General features: G+C 35.7%; 1 protein-coding gene across 9 annotated transcripts in view; it reads left to right on the top strand.

Annotated features, from left to right (window-relative positions):
- Nucleotides 1-18,939, top strand: part of CCDC91 (coiled-coil domain containing 91) — a 143,273-nt gene that overhangs the window by 102,861 nt on the left and 21,473 nt on the right. The window contains exon 13 of one of the 9 annotated variants that reach the window (XM_065742330.1): nt 2,013-2,295. The exons of the other annotated variants lie outside the window; for them this stretch is intronic. Within the exon in view, the coding sequence (XP_065598402.1) occupies nt 2,013-2,054 (42 nt within the window). The 3' untranslated portion in view covers nt 2,055-2,295. Of the gene's footprint in view, nt 1-2,012; nt 2,296-18,939 lie in introns of those variants that run through there. 9 annotated transcript variants of the gene reach the window in all.

Genomic DNA, 18,939 nt, shown 5'->3' with positions numbered 1-18,939 from the left:
TATTTTTTCCTTTAGACAATTCTATAACAGTTCATCTGTTCTTAGTTTCTTAGATTTCTTCTGTCTTCAGGAGTGGAGTCCTTTCTTCATTTTCTTTCCTCCTACACGCATGCAGTTAGAGCTCATTGTCTTTATTCCATTTTCTCACTGCTGTCAATCTTTCTCTCTTTCTGAAGTTTTCACAAATCAGAGAAATGAGGAAAATACTATGTTCAAGCAAACAAAATTGTCATCTTTTATTTATCTATTAGGAGCAGCATTTCCAGTCATTCCAAAGAGTTCTTGAATATCAAGTTATTGCAATAATTGTTTTTCCTTTATTACTCAATTGCCACATATTTCTATTCAATAAAGAAGTTCAAATGTTATATTTTCTGGCATAAGATCTATAAAAGTACTGTATTTGAGATCAGACTGGAATATATTTTCAGCTTCAAATCATTATTCACAATAGCTTATATGTGTTTATACATGAGACATAATAAATGGACCTTGATCAAAGGCTTTGCACCTGTCAGAGTAAAAAAAAAGTATGCTTTATTAACTACACTAAAAAAGAAGCCTGTGGAAGAAATTTTAAAAATATCTCAGTGAAAAATAAAAGCTTTCCTAGTTATTTTTTTTTCTTGAATGATTTGGAGAGTTCCAGTTATGCGTTTACAAAAATAGTGTACCTTTCATCATTGTTTTGAAAGTAAGTTTTAGAATCCTTCAAGCAAGGCTACCACAGTATCTGTACCTGGTTAGCAATTAGTTAAGGACTTTAAGAAAAAAAAAAACTTATTATCCACAAACTTCATCTTATTTTGTAATAGTGCAAAATGCATTCTTTACCTTATGGTAAATTTAGTGTGTACCGGTTTTCAAAGTTGTTTGTTATTTAGTCCTATATATTCTATTTAATTTTCTTTTACTAAGTATGTAACAGTTGCTTAAGGGAACCACTCTCATATTTAGCTAGATACATATTTGCTACAAATATTTGCAAATAGTAATGAGCATTTACAATTGTATTTGGTTTCCTAGAAATATTTCTATAATGGTAGGTCTGGCAATGTCACAGGTTTTGCAGAACATTATAAATATAGTCCAGTGATGTACAATACTATATGGAAAAATAAATGCTTACTTAGTTCAGATCTTTGATTTAGAAGGAATTAACTGTGAATTAGTTTTTTTTTAAGTAACCTACTTAACGAAAAGCAAGTAACTGATCGTTCTATTTATACAGCAGTTTTCAACAATTTTCTTTCTCAATCAGTATTCTTTTAACATTAATTATTTAGAGTTGTTGTAGGTTTCATAAATTTCTGGACTAACTTAATGTAATATGTGTAAAATTTGTCGATACATACAATGAATCTAAAAAAAGACCCTAATAGTTAATTAATTAGTTTTTTACATTATATTTTTGACTTTGTTACCCAGAAACAAGTATCATTCAGTATCAGCTGAACAAAAAGAGACTAATCTCTTTGACCAGATTTTCTCAAGGGCAGATGAACAAGTGAACGATGTGGGGTTTTTTTTTACTAGAAATGAGAGATCGAGCAGATAGATATTAAGAGTTGGGAATGGAAAATAAAGCAACAACGTCATAAAGGTAAAATGCCCTAGGCAAGAATAGCGTTACTATTTACTATGTATTCAAGCCAAAGTGTCTAAATCGAGTGGGTAATGTCATCAATTCTTCACCTTTAAAGATTAAAGGATGTAACAAACTATAACAAAAACAAAATGAAAATCCATTTGGTAACATATCAATTGAGAAAATAAATGAAAGGTAGACAATGTGATCTCATTATGATCAGTATTATAATACTGCATATATAATCCCAAGTTTTTTTAGTAGATATAGCACTAATATGGCAGGAGGAAAACTAATTTACTAAAAAAGATATCAGAATGCAAAATAACACAATATAGTAATGTAACATAATAATTGGAATTGAAGCTAATAAATCAAATAAAATGAGTATCCAAAAATTGAAGGCCTTACTCTAATGTTGAAGGGGAGATGGCTAGGGAGCACACACACTGCTAGGATGATCTGAAAAGGAAAAGACAGGGATCTCGTGACTTGCCATCAGTTTTATCTTTCCCTTTGAACGGAAAATGGAAAAACACAAAGCAACGCAAAGTCCTCTGGAGTACGTAGTTCTTCTCTTCTGAGGTAGGTATACCCATAACTACTGACAATCCATGGAACTGGAGCATGGAACTCTTTAACTCCCAGTGCACTACATGATGTTATGATGTGGAATATCAATAACAAAAAATCATAAAACCATGACAGCAGAAACTTGACCCGTTATTATTTTGTAAGTACTTTGTAATTGTCACTGTTCCCAAATGTGCTACAAAGCTGAAATATAAAATAAGACTGTTGTATCTGTTGAAATAAATCTTAAAAAGCTATCATATTCGTATAGGTTTATATAAACATTCACAATACCTTAAAGAACTTTTCTGAGTCACGTTTGCATACACTTGCTGCAGCCAACAGCCAGACATTATTTTTTCATCAAAGGTACACTCACATTATACATCAAAAATTATCTTTATTAATCTTCTGACTTTTTTTTTTTTTACTCTGAAGAATTGATAGTTCATTGTTTGAACAGAAGTGTTGGATAAGCAAAACAATGCTTTACTTTCTTGCTAGACTGAGGGAGAAATGAGCAGAGGGCAGTGAATTTTAACACACAGATGAAAAAGAAGGCAGACCCTGAAGTAGGATTAAATGACAAGCCACTACTTCTGCTTTCAATTATCATAAAAATACATTATTTCTAGATTATATCCAGTGCATAGATAAAACACAGTATTAGGTGCCTCTTCTATTAATGAAACTTGGATATAGAGGGATGCAGTTGGTTAAAAATTTAACGATAAATAACTTTTCTGTGAGTATCCACATCTTTTGCCTCTTTTGACGTAAGCTTAAGATTTACTAACTCATTTGCCAGTGTTGTATTTTGTGGTTTGGTAGTCATAATCCTATAACCTCTGGGCTTGCATTTCTGACTGCTTTGAAAATAGTGAGAACTGTGACAGATCCTAGTGTTTTCGGTGCCCGAAGATAAAATAAATCACATAGGCCAGCCTTTTAGATCCAGTGTGCATGTATTGTTAATTGGATGGAGAATGTTCTTCCAATTTTTGTATTGTTTCTAAAAATTCTGTTGTTTGTTTTCATTTTGAATGTATCTTAAGGGGTTCCCTGGTACTAGGTGTAGTAGCTGTTTAGTGCTTGTGTTTCTTTTTTCCTCGGTCTGTTTTGCAAAACACTGATGTGGTAGTATACATTTGCATGCCTATATGTAGGCATAGATATTTATTTATTACTAGGAGAACATGGGAAGGAGATTAATAACATGTAAACTATAGCCTTTTATTACAACTCCCAAATCGTTATCCTAGACTATGAATTAAATGAATGGAAGCATATATTTGTTCCAAAGCGCTGACTTTTGTAAACAGTTCCAAAGAACTTTCGCATCTGTTGTTTGCTTCCATGTGCAATATAATTAATTACAAGATTGACTTGAATTTTGGAGATATGTTAGAAGTATTCCAAATCTGTGGTTAGACGAATAAAAGAAGCATGTTAGCTTCCTGTGTAAAATTATACTTGGACAACACCTTTTCCATATTCCTTTGTTTACAATACACTGTTGCAAGATGCAAAGAAAGCTAAGTACGTTCTATAGCATATCCAACAGTTCATGGAACTGCAGTGTAGCATACACTACACAGAGAAAATCCAAGTCACCTGATTAACAGGAATAAGAATTAATTTTTGAACCAGGAACAAGCTTGAAAACATATTGTAAAATAACAGGAAAGAAGAATCTGGAAAAAAAACAAAAAAACAAAAAAACCCAACCATTATTGATACTGGATTGTACTAACCTCCCATGCTTCTTAATTTTACTTTGAAGTAATGAAACAATTCACAAAGGCCATGTTTTGTCTTACTTGGATTCATAATGTGGAATGTGGAATTGCAGATTTTTCTTTGGATGCAAGGAGTTTGGCACCTGCTGTTCTACAAAGAAAATTTCTGAATGTTATGTTTTATATGACTAGTTGAGATTGTTTTTCTATTAAATTGCAGACAGAAATCAGGAAGAGAAGCTTAATAAAAACAATATTAAAATAATTCAAAAGTCTTAAATGATTGAAATAAGCGAACTTTCTATTTACTGTTTTCAACTGAAATAGTTGAGATTTTTAACATCAATAATTATTAAATTAGTTCATGGAAATTTGGGTACGTACTGTAGCTAGGCATTCACACAACATTTTCTGTTTCTAGCAGAAATTGTGCAGAAATCCAGATGGATTCTAGCAGTAGCACATAAATATTTTAAAATAAATTATGCACTCTTTTAGTAATTTCTGTGGGGCCTCATATACTTATTCTACCAATGGATGGGGTAACACAGAGGCCACAGACACCAAGTTAAAGGAAGTGCATTCACCTTTACTTCAGTTTAAAGCAATGAGATAAGAAGTTAAATGACACAGCAAGAATAAAACAGCAAGAGAGTGCACCTAACCACTACTTGATGAGGACAGCAATAGTGTTTAAGAAAGAATTATCATCAATTGCTCTAATATTTTACCATAATCCAACTCCACAGTCACTGGGGAGGCCCTGTTGCAACAAGGATTTGGAGAGCTTTTCCTGGTAACTGGGAAGTCCTATGCAGTATATGTACATGTAGGTGAGGTCTCCCACTCCGCTAAAATAGGATTCAGCTTTTATATTTTTGAGTAAACAAGTTTATGTGACAGTTAGGCAGAAACATCTGGTTTCATTATCTCTTTTGGATTCCACCTTAAGCCTGTCCAAGGCTTAAGGAGGAACCAAGGAAGTTTGTGTAGTAGTAGGCCTTGACACTACGCTTCTAAACAAAGAAAGGTTAATATATTCTTGTAATGCTTTATCTAAGCTACATCTCCTACTAATGAGGTGTTTTTCAAGATACGTATTTCACTGATGATCATATATATTTTGCTAATCATCAGATACTGATGATGCATAACGCTTGGTTGTGAGATTCATCTCAAGAACAACTTCAGTTCGAGTCCTACTATTCAGGCCTTAGTACTGCAGTACTGTAACTGCATATAGAATAAAGAAAAATGTAGGAATGGAATATAGAATTAGCATTATGCTTAATTAGCTTCTATTGATTTTTTTTTGTTTTCTTTCCTATTCATTATGTATCCTAGCATCAGTAAACTTCTTACAAGAAATAAGACTGTGCTACAGCAGTTAGCAAAACAAACAAACAAACAAACAAACAAAAAACAACTACAGTGCAGTCCCTTGCAATGGATATGAAGAAAAAGTAAATCACCTGAGATCTTTAGGACTACTTGTCCAAATGTTCTGTCTAACAAAAATCATCCTTGTCACCCTAGTACTGCAAAAGCATGCTTGCATACTTAATTTTATCCACTGTTGATTGATGTTATTTTCCTTCCTGGCAAGATACAGAATTCTGGTAGTGGTTTAAATGACAGACAAAGAAAATTTGTCTTGTGAGCTTGTATTCAGTTCACTGCTATATCTTCCATGTTCAGAACACTGCTTTAAGAGGGAGTCTCAAACTATAGATAAGAATTTGGTGAATTCAATGAAAAGTTTAGTTCAGATTTTGTATGCTGAAATGTTATAATTATTTTTAAATGTATTAATTTTGAGGAAGGAATACCACATACTGACAGCTGAAATACATGTGGATTTCACTTTTCTGGCAGTATTTCATACTTAAAAAATAAAAAATCTGTTATTCTGTTTTAATTAAATTAAATCAGTTTAATCAGTTAATTGAATTAAATCATTCAATGTCAAATTCAAACCTTCATTTTTCTTACAGTTTTGCATATTCTGAAACTTGCTTCATCTCAGGATTCAAAAGAAATCATAGTTACCAGTGAAAACTGAAGCAAGAGTGCATAGCTTAGTGGTACACCACAAAAATTACCTTAACTATTTAGTGATTAATAACTAAAATATGATATTTCACAAGTCCAGAGATTGTTTAAAAACTTGCAGTGATGGTTGTGTGGGTTCTCTTCATTCTACATCAAATCTCTGTTTTTTGTATTTGCATTAAATTCTGAAAGCACTTCTATTTTTAGCCACATCTTCTGGTGATTAAGCTGGAATGGATTTCCAAACCTGTCGTTTGCCATTTTATATGATTCCTTTCCATAGCAGTAACAGAATTGTTATGTTGAAACACCACAGTTCCCTTCTAGTTCATTACATGGGCAGTATTAGGAAACGGCTTATGAATTCAGATAGGGTTTGAGGTCAGGCTGATACTTGGTAGAGTGTGTTTTGGGGTTTTTTTGGTCTAGTTCCTGGGTCACAAGGTAAATAACCACATCCCATTGCTGTTTTCACTGTTTTCTATAGTAAAGGGTCTTCAAGACCTACCAGTGCAGTTACTGCATTCCCAGTAGTTGCTAATTCTGTTCATTGTATGTCTGCAAAAGTATGAAGTAAAAGAAAATAGTACTGCAGTAATAATTTTGTGTTAGTTTGTTATTCACCTGTACATTAAAAATACTAAAAATATTATCAAGAGGTAGTGAGGTTTTTGGCATTCTACACTTTGACCATGGAGTTTTTGGCAATGGAGTATTAGTATAATACTTTATTATTTTTCCTGATAGGTTTTTGAGGGGAAAATATTCTGTTTCATCATCACTGAAGAGTTTTATTATCCTTTTTATATAGGGAGCTTTATCCAGTACGCTGCCTTAAAAAAAAAAAAAAAAAAAAGTTTTAGTGTGAATACAAAGGCCTCAAAAATATCTGCCTTCTAATGAAATACAGAACTTCTAACTGAATTTCCCTAGTCATTTTACAGGAATTTTTATTCTTTCAGTTATCCATCATAAGGTTTTGACTGTGGGTGCATTTGACATTTTAAGTAATTACTTGGATTATACTCTTTATACTTGTTGATAAAAGATTTTGTGTGAGACTTTCATGCACTGTTCTCTCTTTGTGCTTAATTTCTTTTTCCATTCCTGTGGTTGAGTTATTAATGATTACAGTGCTTGTGTTGTGCATTCTAAAATAATTATTTCCAGGCGTATCAAATGCATAATTGAACTGAGTTCTAAAAGGGTGACTTGCAGTAATTTAAAATAGATCAGGTCAAATGTTTCAATAATATGAAATAATACATTTTTGCAGAATTTTTTTTCTATAGCTTTCAAATTTCTTCATTGTTGTCTTTTTAACTTTTCACGTGAGCCTAAAACTTTTTTTTTTAAGTTCTACTATCTAAATTCAGACACAGGAAAGAGAAGGGTCTGACTACATTCTGTCTGCATTCAAAACAGTAGAAAGCTGGAAAACTGTTGAAAAATATACTAGCCTAGGATTTTCTGTTTCAGTATGTGCATTTTGTAGTACAGTTTTCCTTGAGAAAAATTTGGCATATTAGAATATCCATTTAGTTTGCTGTCTTTAGAAACTAAAGGCTAAAATATGTGGAGGTATGAGCATAAATATGTGGTCCATGGAGCATCTCTCAACCATGTCTGGATTTTTTTAATGTTGAAGATAAATTAAAAATCATTCTCTACCTGTCATCTGAAACGTCCTTCAGTTTTTGGTATTTCTATCTCTACTTCTTTATTCTGTCTTAATTATTTTGTGTTTTAAAAATAGCTTTCAGTAGGAACCAGCTTAGACTTCTGTAAAGTGACTTTGATTCACCACTTCTCTTACGACACTGCTTTTAACTGTAGATAGATATGTGGTTGTTCACAGCTAAGATGCTAAATGCAAATAATTAATCTTTTTTCAAATATCTTTTTTTCCAGAACCACAAATAACTAGCTTCATAAACACTACAGTGTACTAGGACTACAGTGCTAAATAACTGAAGCCAATATAAAAAATATTTGCAGAACCTGTCAATTCATTTTATTCCCCAACATTTTAATTCCCAACGTAGTTTAGACTCTCAGTTGTAGTCTCCAGCTTAATGGGTAAAGCTACTTCTCAGAGAATTCTCAAGTGGAAAATTAACAAAATTGCATTTTAACAAGTTAACTATAAGCGATTTTTTAACTTTGATTTTAGCATACTAATTGTGTATTAAGGAACATAAGTAGTAAAATTTACAAAATTGTAACTTATTCTTGTTTTGGATATTTTGTTCTATTTTCTCTTTTCATAGAAAACTTGACATAGTTGTATTTAATACGTGACGCACTTCATTATGGCTGAACCAGAACCTGCTGGTCCAACTGAAAAGCAAGAAGAAAATGCACAGGCAGTGGAAAAAGGGGACAGGTACTGTGGGAGGAGTATAACAAAGCTGATAGGCTGTATAGGGATATGGCCAGGAAAGCCAAGGCTGAGCTTGAACTAAACTTGGCAAGGGATACCAAGAACAAGAAAGGCTTCTATAGATACCTCAACCAGAAAAGGAAAGTCCAGAAGGGCACACCTCCCCTAGTGAGTGACACAGGAATACTGGTAACAACAGAGAAGAAGAAGGTTGAGGTACTTAACGTTTTTGCCTTGATCTTCTCTGACAACTGCTTGCTACATGGCCATCAAATGTTTGGTAGCAGGGAACTGGAGTGGAAACATTCCTTCCACTGTGACCAAAGATCAGGTTTGTTGACCACCTGAGGAACCTGAACATCCACAAGTCTATGGGTTCTGATGAGATGCATTCCAGAGTCCTGATGGAATTAGGTGTTTTAGTTGCCAAGCGACTATGATATTTGAAAAGTTGTAGCAATTAGGTAAAGTGCCTGGTGACTGGAAAAAAAGGCAACATCACAACCATTTTTAAGAAAGGTAAAAAGGGTTATTCTAGGAGCTACCATCCTTTCAGACTCACTCTGTGCCAGGGAAGATTATGGAACAGATCCTCCTAGAAGTTATGCTAAAGTGCATGGAAGATAGGGAGTTGATATGGGAGAACCATCATGGCTTCACCAAGGACAAATCCTATCTGACCAACGTAGTGGCCTTTTATGATGGTGACACTGCATCAATGGACAAGGAAAGTGCTACTGGTGTAATCTATCTAGACTCCAGAAGGCCTTTGACATGGTACCCCAAGAGATCCTTCTCTCCAAATTGGAAAGATATGGATTTCATGGGTTGTAGACTTGAGGATTTTAAATGGATGGAAAGCTGGCTACAAGATCAAGTCCAGAGAGTGGTGTTCAATAGCTCTATGTCTGGATGGAGATTGGTGACAAGTGGTGTCCCCCAGGGTTCAGCACTGGGAAAATACTCTTAAATACCTTCATCAGTGATTGTCAGTGGGGTCAAGTGTACCCTTAGCTAGTTTGCTGATGACACCATGCTGTGGGGTGCAGTCAACACACCAGAGGGATGAGATACTATCCAGAGGGATCTAGACAGGCTTGAGTAGTAGGCCCAGGTGAACCTCTCAAGGTTTGATGAATCCAAATGCAAGATCTTGTATCTGGTTTGAGGTAAACCTCACTATCAATACAAACTGGGAGATGCAAGGATTGATTGCAGTCCTGCTGAAGATGACCTGGGAGTACTGGTGGATGGGAAGCTGGACATGAGCCAGTGATGTGCCCTCACAGCCTAGACAGCGAATTGTATCCTGGACTGCATCAAAAGAAGCATGACCAGCAAGTGGAAGGAGGTGATCCTGCCCCTCTACTTTGCATTGGTAAGGCCTCACCTGGAGTACTGCATCCAGATGTGGAGTTCTCAGTACAGGAGAGACATGGACCTGTAGGATTGTATACAGATGAGGGCCACAAATATGATCCAAGGGTTGAAACACCTCTCCTGTGAGGACAGGGTGAGAGAGCTGGGGTTGTTCAGCCTAAAGAGAAGAGAAGGCTGTGAGATGACCTGATAATCACCTTTCAGTATCTAAAGGGAAGCTACAGGAAAGAAGGGGTCTGTGGTGATAGAACATGGGAAATGATTTCAAGCTCAAATGGGTAGATTTAGGTCAGATATAAGAAAAAGCACTTCTGTGCTGAGGGTGGTGAGGCACTGTAACAGGTTGCCTAGAGGTTTGGTTGATGCCTTGTCCCTGAAAACTTTCAAGGCAAGTCTGGATGAGGTCCTGGTCAATCTGATTTAGTGGTTCATTGCAGGGGAGTTCGAATAGATGACCTTTAAAGGTCCCTTCCAACTCTAAGGATTCTATGATTGTATGGCTGCTGAAAAGAAGAATAAACACAAATATGAGGGATTCACTTTGGAAAACGAAGCCTACCTAGGCTATCATATGGCTGTATTTAAGATAGGATGATATGTAATTGCTACAATTTCTGATTCTGGAAGAATGGAAGTACTTGACATGTCTCTTTCTTTATAAAGTGTTAATAAGGGAGTTATTGCTAGATTTTTATTTTTACATTTGAAGATACACTGTTGAAACTACCATTGTCATATTGATAACTCTCATAACTTTCTTGCAACAGTGTTGGTACGTTCAGTAGTTTTATATTATAAGGGATTTCTCTCAAACACGTTATGCAGTTGCAAAAGTGCAATTTAATATTTTTCATTAATTTTAGTTTTATTGGAAAAAAATGTGTTATACTTCTTTCTTTTCCACATTTCATGGAGAATCATTACAAGACCGAGTCTGGAGTTTACTCACCATTTTGTACTTAATCTGATTCTTTTTGGAGTAGAAACTTCAAAGTTATAAATTTTATACTTGCTTTGTGGACAACTTAATTTTCCTTCACCTTTTTTAAAAATTATATTTGTAAAAATATATATATATTAAAATCAAGGAAAAATACATACATTCATAGATTTTTGTCTTAGATATGTGCTATATGACAAATACATGTCAGTTCCAGGATGTCTATGACCTTAGTTCACCAAAAGCCTCAAATCTACTATCTTCTAGCTACATAATTACAGAAAGGTCTTCGGATAAAACAGTTGATTCTGATAAAGATTTGCCTTCAAGCGCTAGTCATGAAGCCCTGTAAATAATGATACTAATAATAGAGATTAATGTTTATAAGATACTGTGGTAATATAGATAGAAGACACCAGCTGAAAAATAAACAGGAGCACGTAGTTCTTCCCAGAATATGGATATCCTTGCCACCAGTTGTTGCATAAGTTAAAACTTGGGGGGTTATTTGTTGTGGGTTTTTTTCTTGTTTTGTTTTGTTTTTGTTATTGTTTTCAATTAAATGGAAATTGATTGGAATAAAGTTCTGTCAAGAACTGTTAAATGCAAAAATATTTTGCACTGGCTAAGTTTACTACCTAGTAAGGTAGTGCATGCTTTTCTCGCTATACTTTTTTGCTAGATACTTGCTGTTTGTCTCTGGTAAAGATAGATTCTGGGCTGCTTGGATGTTAATCTCAATTGTACTGAAATGTTGAGTACAGTCTATTCTTTTGTTATTGCCATATAAACAAAGTGAACAGATACTAAAAATAAGTAAAACAACTGCTTATTTAAAAAAAACCAAACAAACAAGGCAATAGTCTGCCTGCTAGGTCATAGGGAAATATAGAAGGAAGCCCTTGGATTGATAGTTGCTACTGCTACCACATTTGTAGGACATACTTGTGGACTATATACTGTCTGTTACCTCACTACTAAATATGGACATTCTGTTTTGAGGTTTTATTTTTGGCAATCAATTTTTCTGTATCTACAAAAAAGTGGGAAAAGAAAAAACAAAGCAGACTTGTGGAAAGTAGGAAAATGCTAAAAATTAAATTATGACTTAAGTCAAATTCAATAGTAGTTTAATATTTGTCACCATTTTATGATTTTTGTTATATTATTGATATTCCACATCATAACATCATGTGGTGTATTGGGAGTTAAAGAGTTAATGCTTCAGCTCAGTGGATCATTGATAGTTCTGGGTGTACCTGTCTCAGAAGAGAAGAACTGCATTCCCCAGAGGACTGTGTGATGTTTTGTATTTTTATGTTTCTGCCCAGAGGGAAAGATAAAAACGGTCTGCGGTCACAGGACTGTCTCTCTTCCCTTTGGGATCAAGCTCAGCAGTGGGTGTTTGTTGCAGCCGTCCGCCTTCAGCGTTAGTGTAAGGCCTTCGGTTTATTGAACACTCTCTCTTGTTCATTTCGATTCATTGCCTCAATTCCAATTATATTGTATTATATTGTGTAAAATAACTTTCCTCCTCATATCATTGCCACTGTTTTGTTCCTAGGCCTGTCTTCCTTCTCCTTTTTTCCCTTCCCCCTTCCCCTTCCCCAGGGTGTGGGCCCGTGGGTCCCCAGCCTCAATTGTCATGGCACTGGGTCAAACCATCCAGCAAAATGCTGACAATATTTCTACTAGTTGTCTGTAAAAGCTTGGTGAATCAAGTGCATAATAAATCCATATTGCTTTCATATAATGAAATAATATATATATGAACTTCATTAAAACTTCCTTTTAATGATATTATCAAACTAGAACCTCATACTTAAAAGTAAAAATTTCTTCTGGTACACCTTCAGCACCAAGGTCAGGAGAGCTGAATATTACTTTAAAGCATTTCTTGTAAGCATTTTAGGAATGAAAACAAATAAGTATGCCAAAAGCTGATCAGTTTCACAGCTCATTTTTGATACTGTATTTGCATGAACCATATTTTAAATGAAACATACATCTTCAATGTAATGAGATTTACTTTGAAACAGAAGACAATATCTCTGGCCATCTTTATGAACCAATGTTGAAGAGAATTAGTGCAAGTGTTTTTATCTATATATTCAACAGTTATATAGTTAATATATTCAAGTTATGGAGCAGATGATCTTGAGGGAGATCACATGGCACATGCATGGCAACTAGGGGATCAGACCCAGCCAGCACAGGTTCACAAAGGGCAGGTCGTGCTCGTCCAACCTCATCTCCTTCCATGACTGGGTGACCAGACAGGTAGATGAGGGAAAGGCTATTGATGTAGTCTACCTGGACTTCAGCAAGGCCTTTGACACAGTCTCCCACAGTATTCCCGAGGGGAAACTGGCAGCCCATGATGTGGACAGGTTCACTCTTCTCTGGGTGGAGAACTGGCTGGAGGGCCATGCCCTGAGGGTAGTGGTTAATGGAGTTAAGTCCAGCTGGCATCCCATTACTTCCCTCAGGGGTCGGTATTGGGGCCCAACCTGTTAATATCTTTATTGATGACCTAAACGAGGGGATTGAGTGTACCCTCAGTAAATTTGCAGATGACACCAAGTTGGGAGGATGTGTCGATCTGCCGGAGGGTAGGGAGGCCCTTCAGAGGGATTTGGATAGGCTGAACAGCTGGGCTGAGCTCAATGGGATGAGGTTCAATAAGACCAAGTGCCGGGTCCTGCACTTTGGCCACAATAACCCCATGCAATGCTATAGGCTTGGGGCAGAATGGCTTGAAGAATGTAGAGAGGAAAATGACCTGGGGGTGTTGGCTGATGCTCGGCTTAACATGAGCCGGCAGTGTGCCCAGGTGGCCAAGAAGGCCAACAGCATCCTGGCCTGTATTAGAAATAGTGTAGCCAGCAGGAACAGGGAGGTGATCATCCCCCTGTACTCAGCTCTGGTACGGCCGCACCTCGAGTACTGTGTTCAGTTTTGGGCCCCTCACTACAAGAAGGACATTGAGGCCCTGGAGCGTGTTCAGAGAAGGGCAACAAAACTGGTGAGGGGTCTGGAGCACAAGTCTTATGAGGAGCGGCTGAGGGAGCTGGCATTGTTTAGTCTGGAGAAGAGGAGGCTCAGAGGAGACCTTATTGCACTCTACCACTTCCTGAAGGGGGGTTGTGGTGAGGAGGGAGTTGGCCTCTTCTCCCTGATAAATGATGACAGGACGAGAGGGAATGGCCACAAGTTGCACTGGAGAAGATTCAGATTAGATTTGAGGAAACATTTTTTCTCTGAAAGAGTGGTCAGGCACTGGAATGGCCTGCCTAGGGAGGTGGTTGAGGCACCATCCCTAGCGCTGTTCGAGAAGCGTTTAGATGAGGTGCTAAGGGATTTGATTTAGTAGCTTAGTGGGTCAGGATGGTGATAGGAGAACGGTTGGACTAGATGATCTTGTAAGTCCTTTCCAACCTAATGTATCTATGAATCTATGAATATTTTGACTCTGTATGTACTCAGTGTTTTCAGTGTGAAATGTAGAGGCATAGAAAGATCAGATGAGCTAATGGAGTTGGTATTATTCCAAGCTGTCAGCCTCTTCTTGTATGTCTTTCTTTTTTTTGATCAGCAACTTCAGCAGCAAGTAGAGCTTTGTTGTAGTCATCCCTGTTTGGTTCCCTGTCCATTCTACCCGTGCTGCAGATCCCACAAACTATGCAGCTGTAATGTGTTTACAATAGTTTTATTAGTGGAAAATAGTGAGGATTTTTTTCAGAGGGAAAAAAACAACTTCCCTTTCAAAATTATTTTCATTCCATGATTGGTGTCGCAACTGACAAAATACTTTCCCTTTCTGAGATGCTGAAGTAAGTTGCACAAAAGGGCCTTACTCAGAGGAAGACATACAGTGCTACATCAAGCTTTCCTTAAAAAGGAACATCAACAAAGCATTCAAATTATTTTTTAAGACAGCAGAAGATTGATTTGAGAGAATACTGGAACATTTATGCTCCGAAAAGAAATATTACATCTGGAAAGGGGCATTCCATGCAGTCACTTGCTTAAAAGGCATTCTTCTAGGCTCCTAGCTAGGACGTCAGATCACTTAAATGTTTTCAATTTTAAGTTGCTGTTTAATATGAACTTAAGCAAGTATATGTCTGTTTGTCAAAGGAAACATCTTTGCATACTACAAGGACACCTACAGAGTTCAGGCTGAGTTTTCATTCCTCCTGGTACCTTACATGCTTGTACAGAACAGTTCAAGAAAATCAGTATCACATTTACTTTCTACTTTCTTGGGGTATCTTGGCCTATCTGCCAGTGGCCTCCTCAAAGTAAATAAGGCCTAACAACTTCAGTGAATGCCTAGAGAATGGGAAAGGTGTAATTTAACTCATCTACAGCCACAATTAGCCCTCTTTTGACTCACACTGAATGCGAGCATCTTTGTCTCTCATAGTTACTTCATCCATGTTTAGAAAATAATAAGTCCACAAATTGAGAGAAATAACAGTGTTTTGGAATTGTTTTTACAAATGCTCTTCATTTTTAGTCACCAAGGAGGGTTACTTATGAGTAGATTTGAAATTTTCAGATAGCAGAGTGATTTTTTCATGTTGATGATATCTGTGTAATCTGTCCAGAAACTGAGTCAGGCTGAATTACATTTAAAAAACAAAATTTAAATGTCTTAGAAAAACTTCAATCATCAAAGCAGCTAATTGGTCATTACTGTGCTTCAAACTAACCTCTGCTTCCAATTATTTCTTGCTAGAAAGGTCAGGAAATTCTTTGCTTCATGTTTTTTTTAAAAAACACAGGTAGTGTTCAGGCTTCTTCTACATAATTTGTAAATATTATTTACCTTTTGTTCAAAACCAGGCATTTTCAGCTCTTAAAATGACACAAATTTTAGTAAGTTTCATGGAATGGAGAGCTACAAAATTATTCTGTTGTTCAGTTCCAGTATTTTTATTGTTAGCCACTAATTTAAAGTTATTTATGAATCTCATATTTAAATAATTTACTGACTATTCATTGCTATTGAGTGCTTCATGAAGTACCCACTGTGTTCTCATTTGCATGTTTATAGGAGGCAAAAATGCAGTATTCAAGGATTTTACCTTTTGTTTATGCAGTTCTTAGTTTTAGTGGCCTTTAGATATGCAAAGAGGAAAAGGAAATCTTGTAGTTGACATACACAGGAAAAAGCAAGCTGGAAGAGAGAGTTTTCTACTAAATAAATGTTATTGTACTGAACTGGTTATTGAAAGAAATGTTCTAAATGAGAAAGATTTACTTTGTGAGACAAATGTATATAGTAAACATTTTCTGTGTTTGTGTTGCTAAACTACTACCCACATAGTCTGCAAGCAATTTTTAATTTTTGGCATTGATCTTCCTTCAGGGAAGTTTACTGGTAACCAAACAAATTACATGATAAGATAAAATTTAACTACTTAATGTATGCAGCTTTTGCAGACTTCAAAGGGCATAATTTGACTTACAGAGGTTATGAAATAAGGTTACGTGTAAGGACTTGAGTAATGACAGACTTACATTTGTTCACTCCGCAGACACTTGTCACATGCACTCCCATCTCAGTTTAAGTGGCAGAAGCTGGGAGCAAGGATATAACCATTGTAAGAGAAATTCACTGTACTTCTGTGTGTTCCCATGTGATTTGTGCAACTGTACCTCATAACTTTTAGAAGATGCATAACTGAGCACTGTATTTATCTGACTAATATTTAGCAAGATATAAATGTATACTTAAGATTTGCAGATACTGAAATAAGATTTTGGGAGGTTTACTATTTAATACATTGTTTTTTTTTCCAATATTATAGAAACTAAGCCACTGTACTATATTTGTATTTAAGAATCACTGACAAGCTGGTATAAACCACATCTGTCTTACTGCAAAGCAGTGAAAAAGCTGGAAAGTTTTTCTTCTGGATTTGTGTTAAGAAATTATTACTTTCACTTAGTAGTGCTGTGATTACTTTTGTAAACTGGAATTTTAGTTGTGCTTTCTGTTTCCTTGACCAAGTGCTTTCTGTGCAGTTTCCCAGTCAGTAAGATGTGCAGGAGTTTGCCTCTCTGTAGACTTGATGTATGCTAGGACATTCTGCTTAGGTCCGTGCTCTCTACTGTACAACTAGAAGAATTAGAGTTTTTTTTTTTTTTTTGCTCTTTTGTGAAAAAAAACTGAGAATATTTGGAAAATACTAGAGATTACCTTAATACACATTTACAGCAGTTCCCTAAAATGCAAGTAGTCCTAAAATGCACTTGCCATAAGGTCAATGTGTTCAACATTCTTTAAAATTCTAGAAGAACAGTTTTTTTATGAAGACTGTCTTGCATTCAGAATTACTCAAGATAAAGACTACAGGAGAGTGCTTAAAGCTCAGTGTAAACGTTTACATAAATTAGACTTTCTACCCTGATGAGTAAAGGTCAGAAGTCCCTTCTGGTCATTGGAATTATGAGGAAATGCCTCTAACTTACTCTCGAATGCTGGCCAGGTGGGAAGATATCTGTACCTCTGTATAGTTGCTCTGTTATTCATCCACCAAAATTATCACAGGAAGTCATCAATTAAGTTTTTCTTGAACGAATTAGACTATCATTTCTCATTAACATAATTCAGTACTACAATTAAAATGATGGTTCTTTACATTATATGCAAGAATATGAAAAATACCTTAGTGTACAATAGTTGACATAGCCTTCCTTCTACTTAATAACACTTCTTATTTTGTGAGTTGAATCAAGTTAATGGGGAAAACCAGCAGAGGAGAGGAAATAAGATGTCCAGTATCTGAAATTGTCTCTGGTTGCATATGATCATTTGAGAACAAAATTATTACCAGTAAATCTACTCAAAAATTACATTACTAGAAGTCAAAAGAGTCCCACTGGACTCAGTTATCAAACAGATGGGGTTTTGTTTTTCATTTTTTTCTCTTAAAGATTTTTAAATTTCTATTTTGAAAGATATATTATCTCTGTAGAAAAATCTATGTGCAATCAATGTCTCTACTAGTGAGGAAATGTAATAAGGTTTGGGACTGTTTTCATTTTACCCATACATTAGTCTTTTGCTTTATTGTTGTATTTGTGGCACATTGTAATTAAAGCTATTTTTATAGCATTTTGGCTTTCTGTCCAACTAAAAGTTGGCATAAAGTTCAACTATTATGCATCTGCATTTTGTTGTTTCTGAAATGACTGAACGGTTATGTTCTAGGCATTTTCTATGTAGTTGACCTCTTTCAGATACATTTGACTGAGAATTCCTTCAACTTTTCTCTTTGCATCTTTGCTTTACTCACTGTGCTTCTGTGCATGATGTATCTACTTTTGTGATATATCTATTGGCAGTAATCACTGCTGTTAAGCAAAATCTATTGAAATTTGATTCTTAGTGTAACTTTAAATCCACAAAAATTACACTGTAAGAATATGGATTCTTGGGGTAAAGAAAAATATACATTTAGATTATGTATTTTTTCTTCATTTGTTTAAATTGCCTAAATTTTTTGTTTGTCCATCTCTACTCTCAGTCCATCTACATTGTGCAACTACAGAAGGCTCCTGCTACAACCTTTGGGGATAGAGAGCAAGGGATAACATCTGCAACAACACATTATCACCTTGTAGTGAGTTTATTTAGGAAAAGGAGGTGAGAATATGAGTCAGAATTCAAACATAGCCAGGTCTAAAATGATTTTTTAAGATTTATGATAATAGTAGATCCCCTCACTATGAATGGAAGTACTTTTGTTATAGTTAGGTAACCTTCTGTTATGGTTTTATGATTTTTGTTGTATTATTGATATTCCACATCATAACATCATGTGGTGTACTGGGAGTTGGAGTTGATGGTCCAGCTCCGTGAATCATCGATAGTTCTGGGTATACCTGTCTCAGAAGAGAAGAACTACATTCCATAGAGGACTTTGCAATGCTTTGCATTTTATGTATTTATGCTCAGAGGGAAAGATAAAAATAGTCTGCAGTCATGGGACTCTCTCTTCCCTTTGAGATCGAGCTCGGCAGTGGGTGCAGCCGTCCGCCTCCAGCGTTAGCGTAAGGCCTTTGGTTTATCAGACACTCTCTCTCTTGTTCATTTTATTTGATTTATTAGCTTTAATTTCAATTATATTGTATTATATTGTTATTTTGCTTTCTGATATCTTATTTACTAAATTAGCTTTCCTCCTCAGATTGTTGCTGCTGTTTTGTTTCTAGGCCCATCTCCCTTTTCCCTTTTCCCTTTCCCCCCTCCCCTTTCCTGGGGCGTGGG

The sequence above is a fragment of the Cyrtonyx montezumae genome, unplaced genomic scaffold (assembly GCF_038088225.1).
Source record: "Cyrtonyx montezumae isolate F1298 unplaced genomic scaffold, pur_monq_1.0 scaffold_3, whole genome shotgun sequence".
NCBI classification, from domain to species: Eukaryota; Metazoa; Chordata; class Aves; order Galliformes; family Odontophoridae; genus Cyrtonyx; species Cyrtonyx montezumae.
This window is presented reverse-complemented; position numbering and strand designations above follow the sequence as displayed.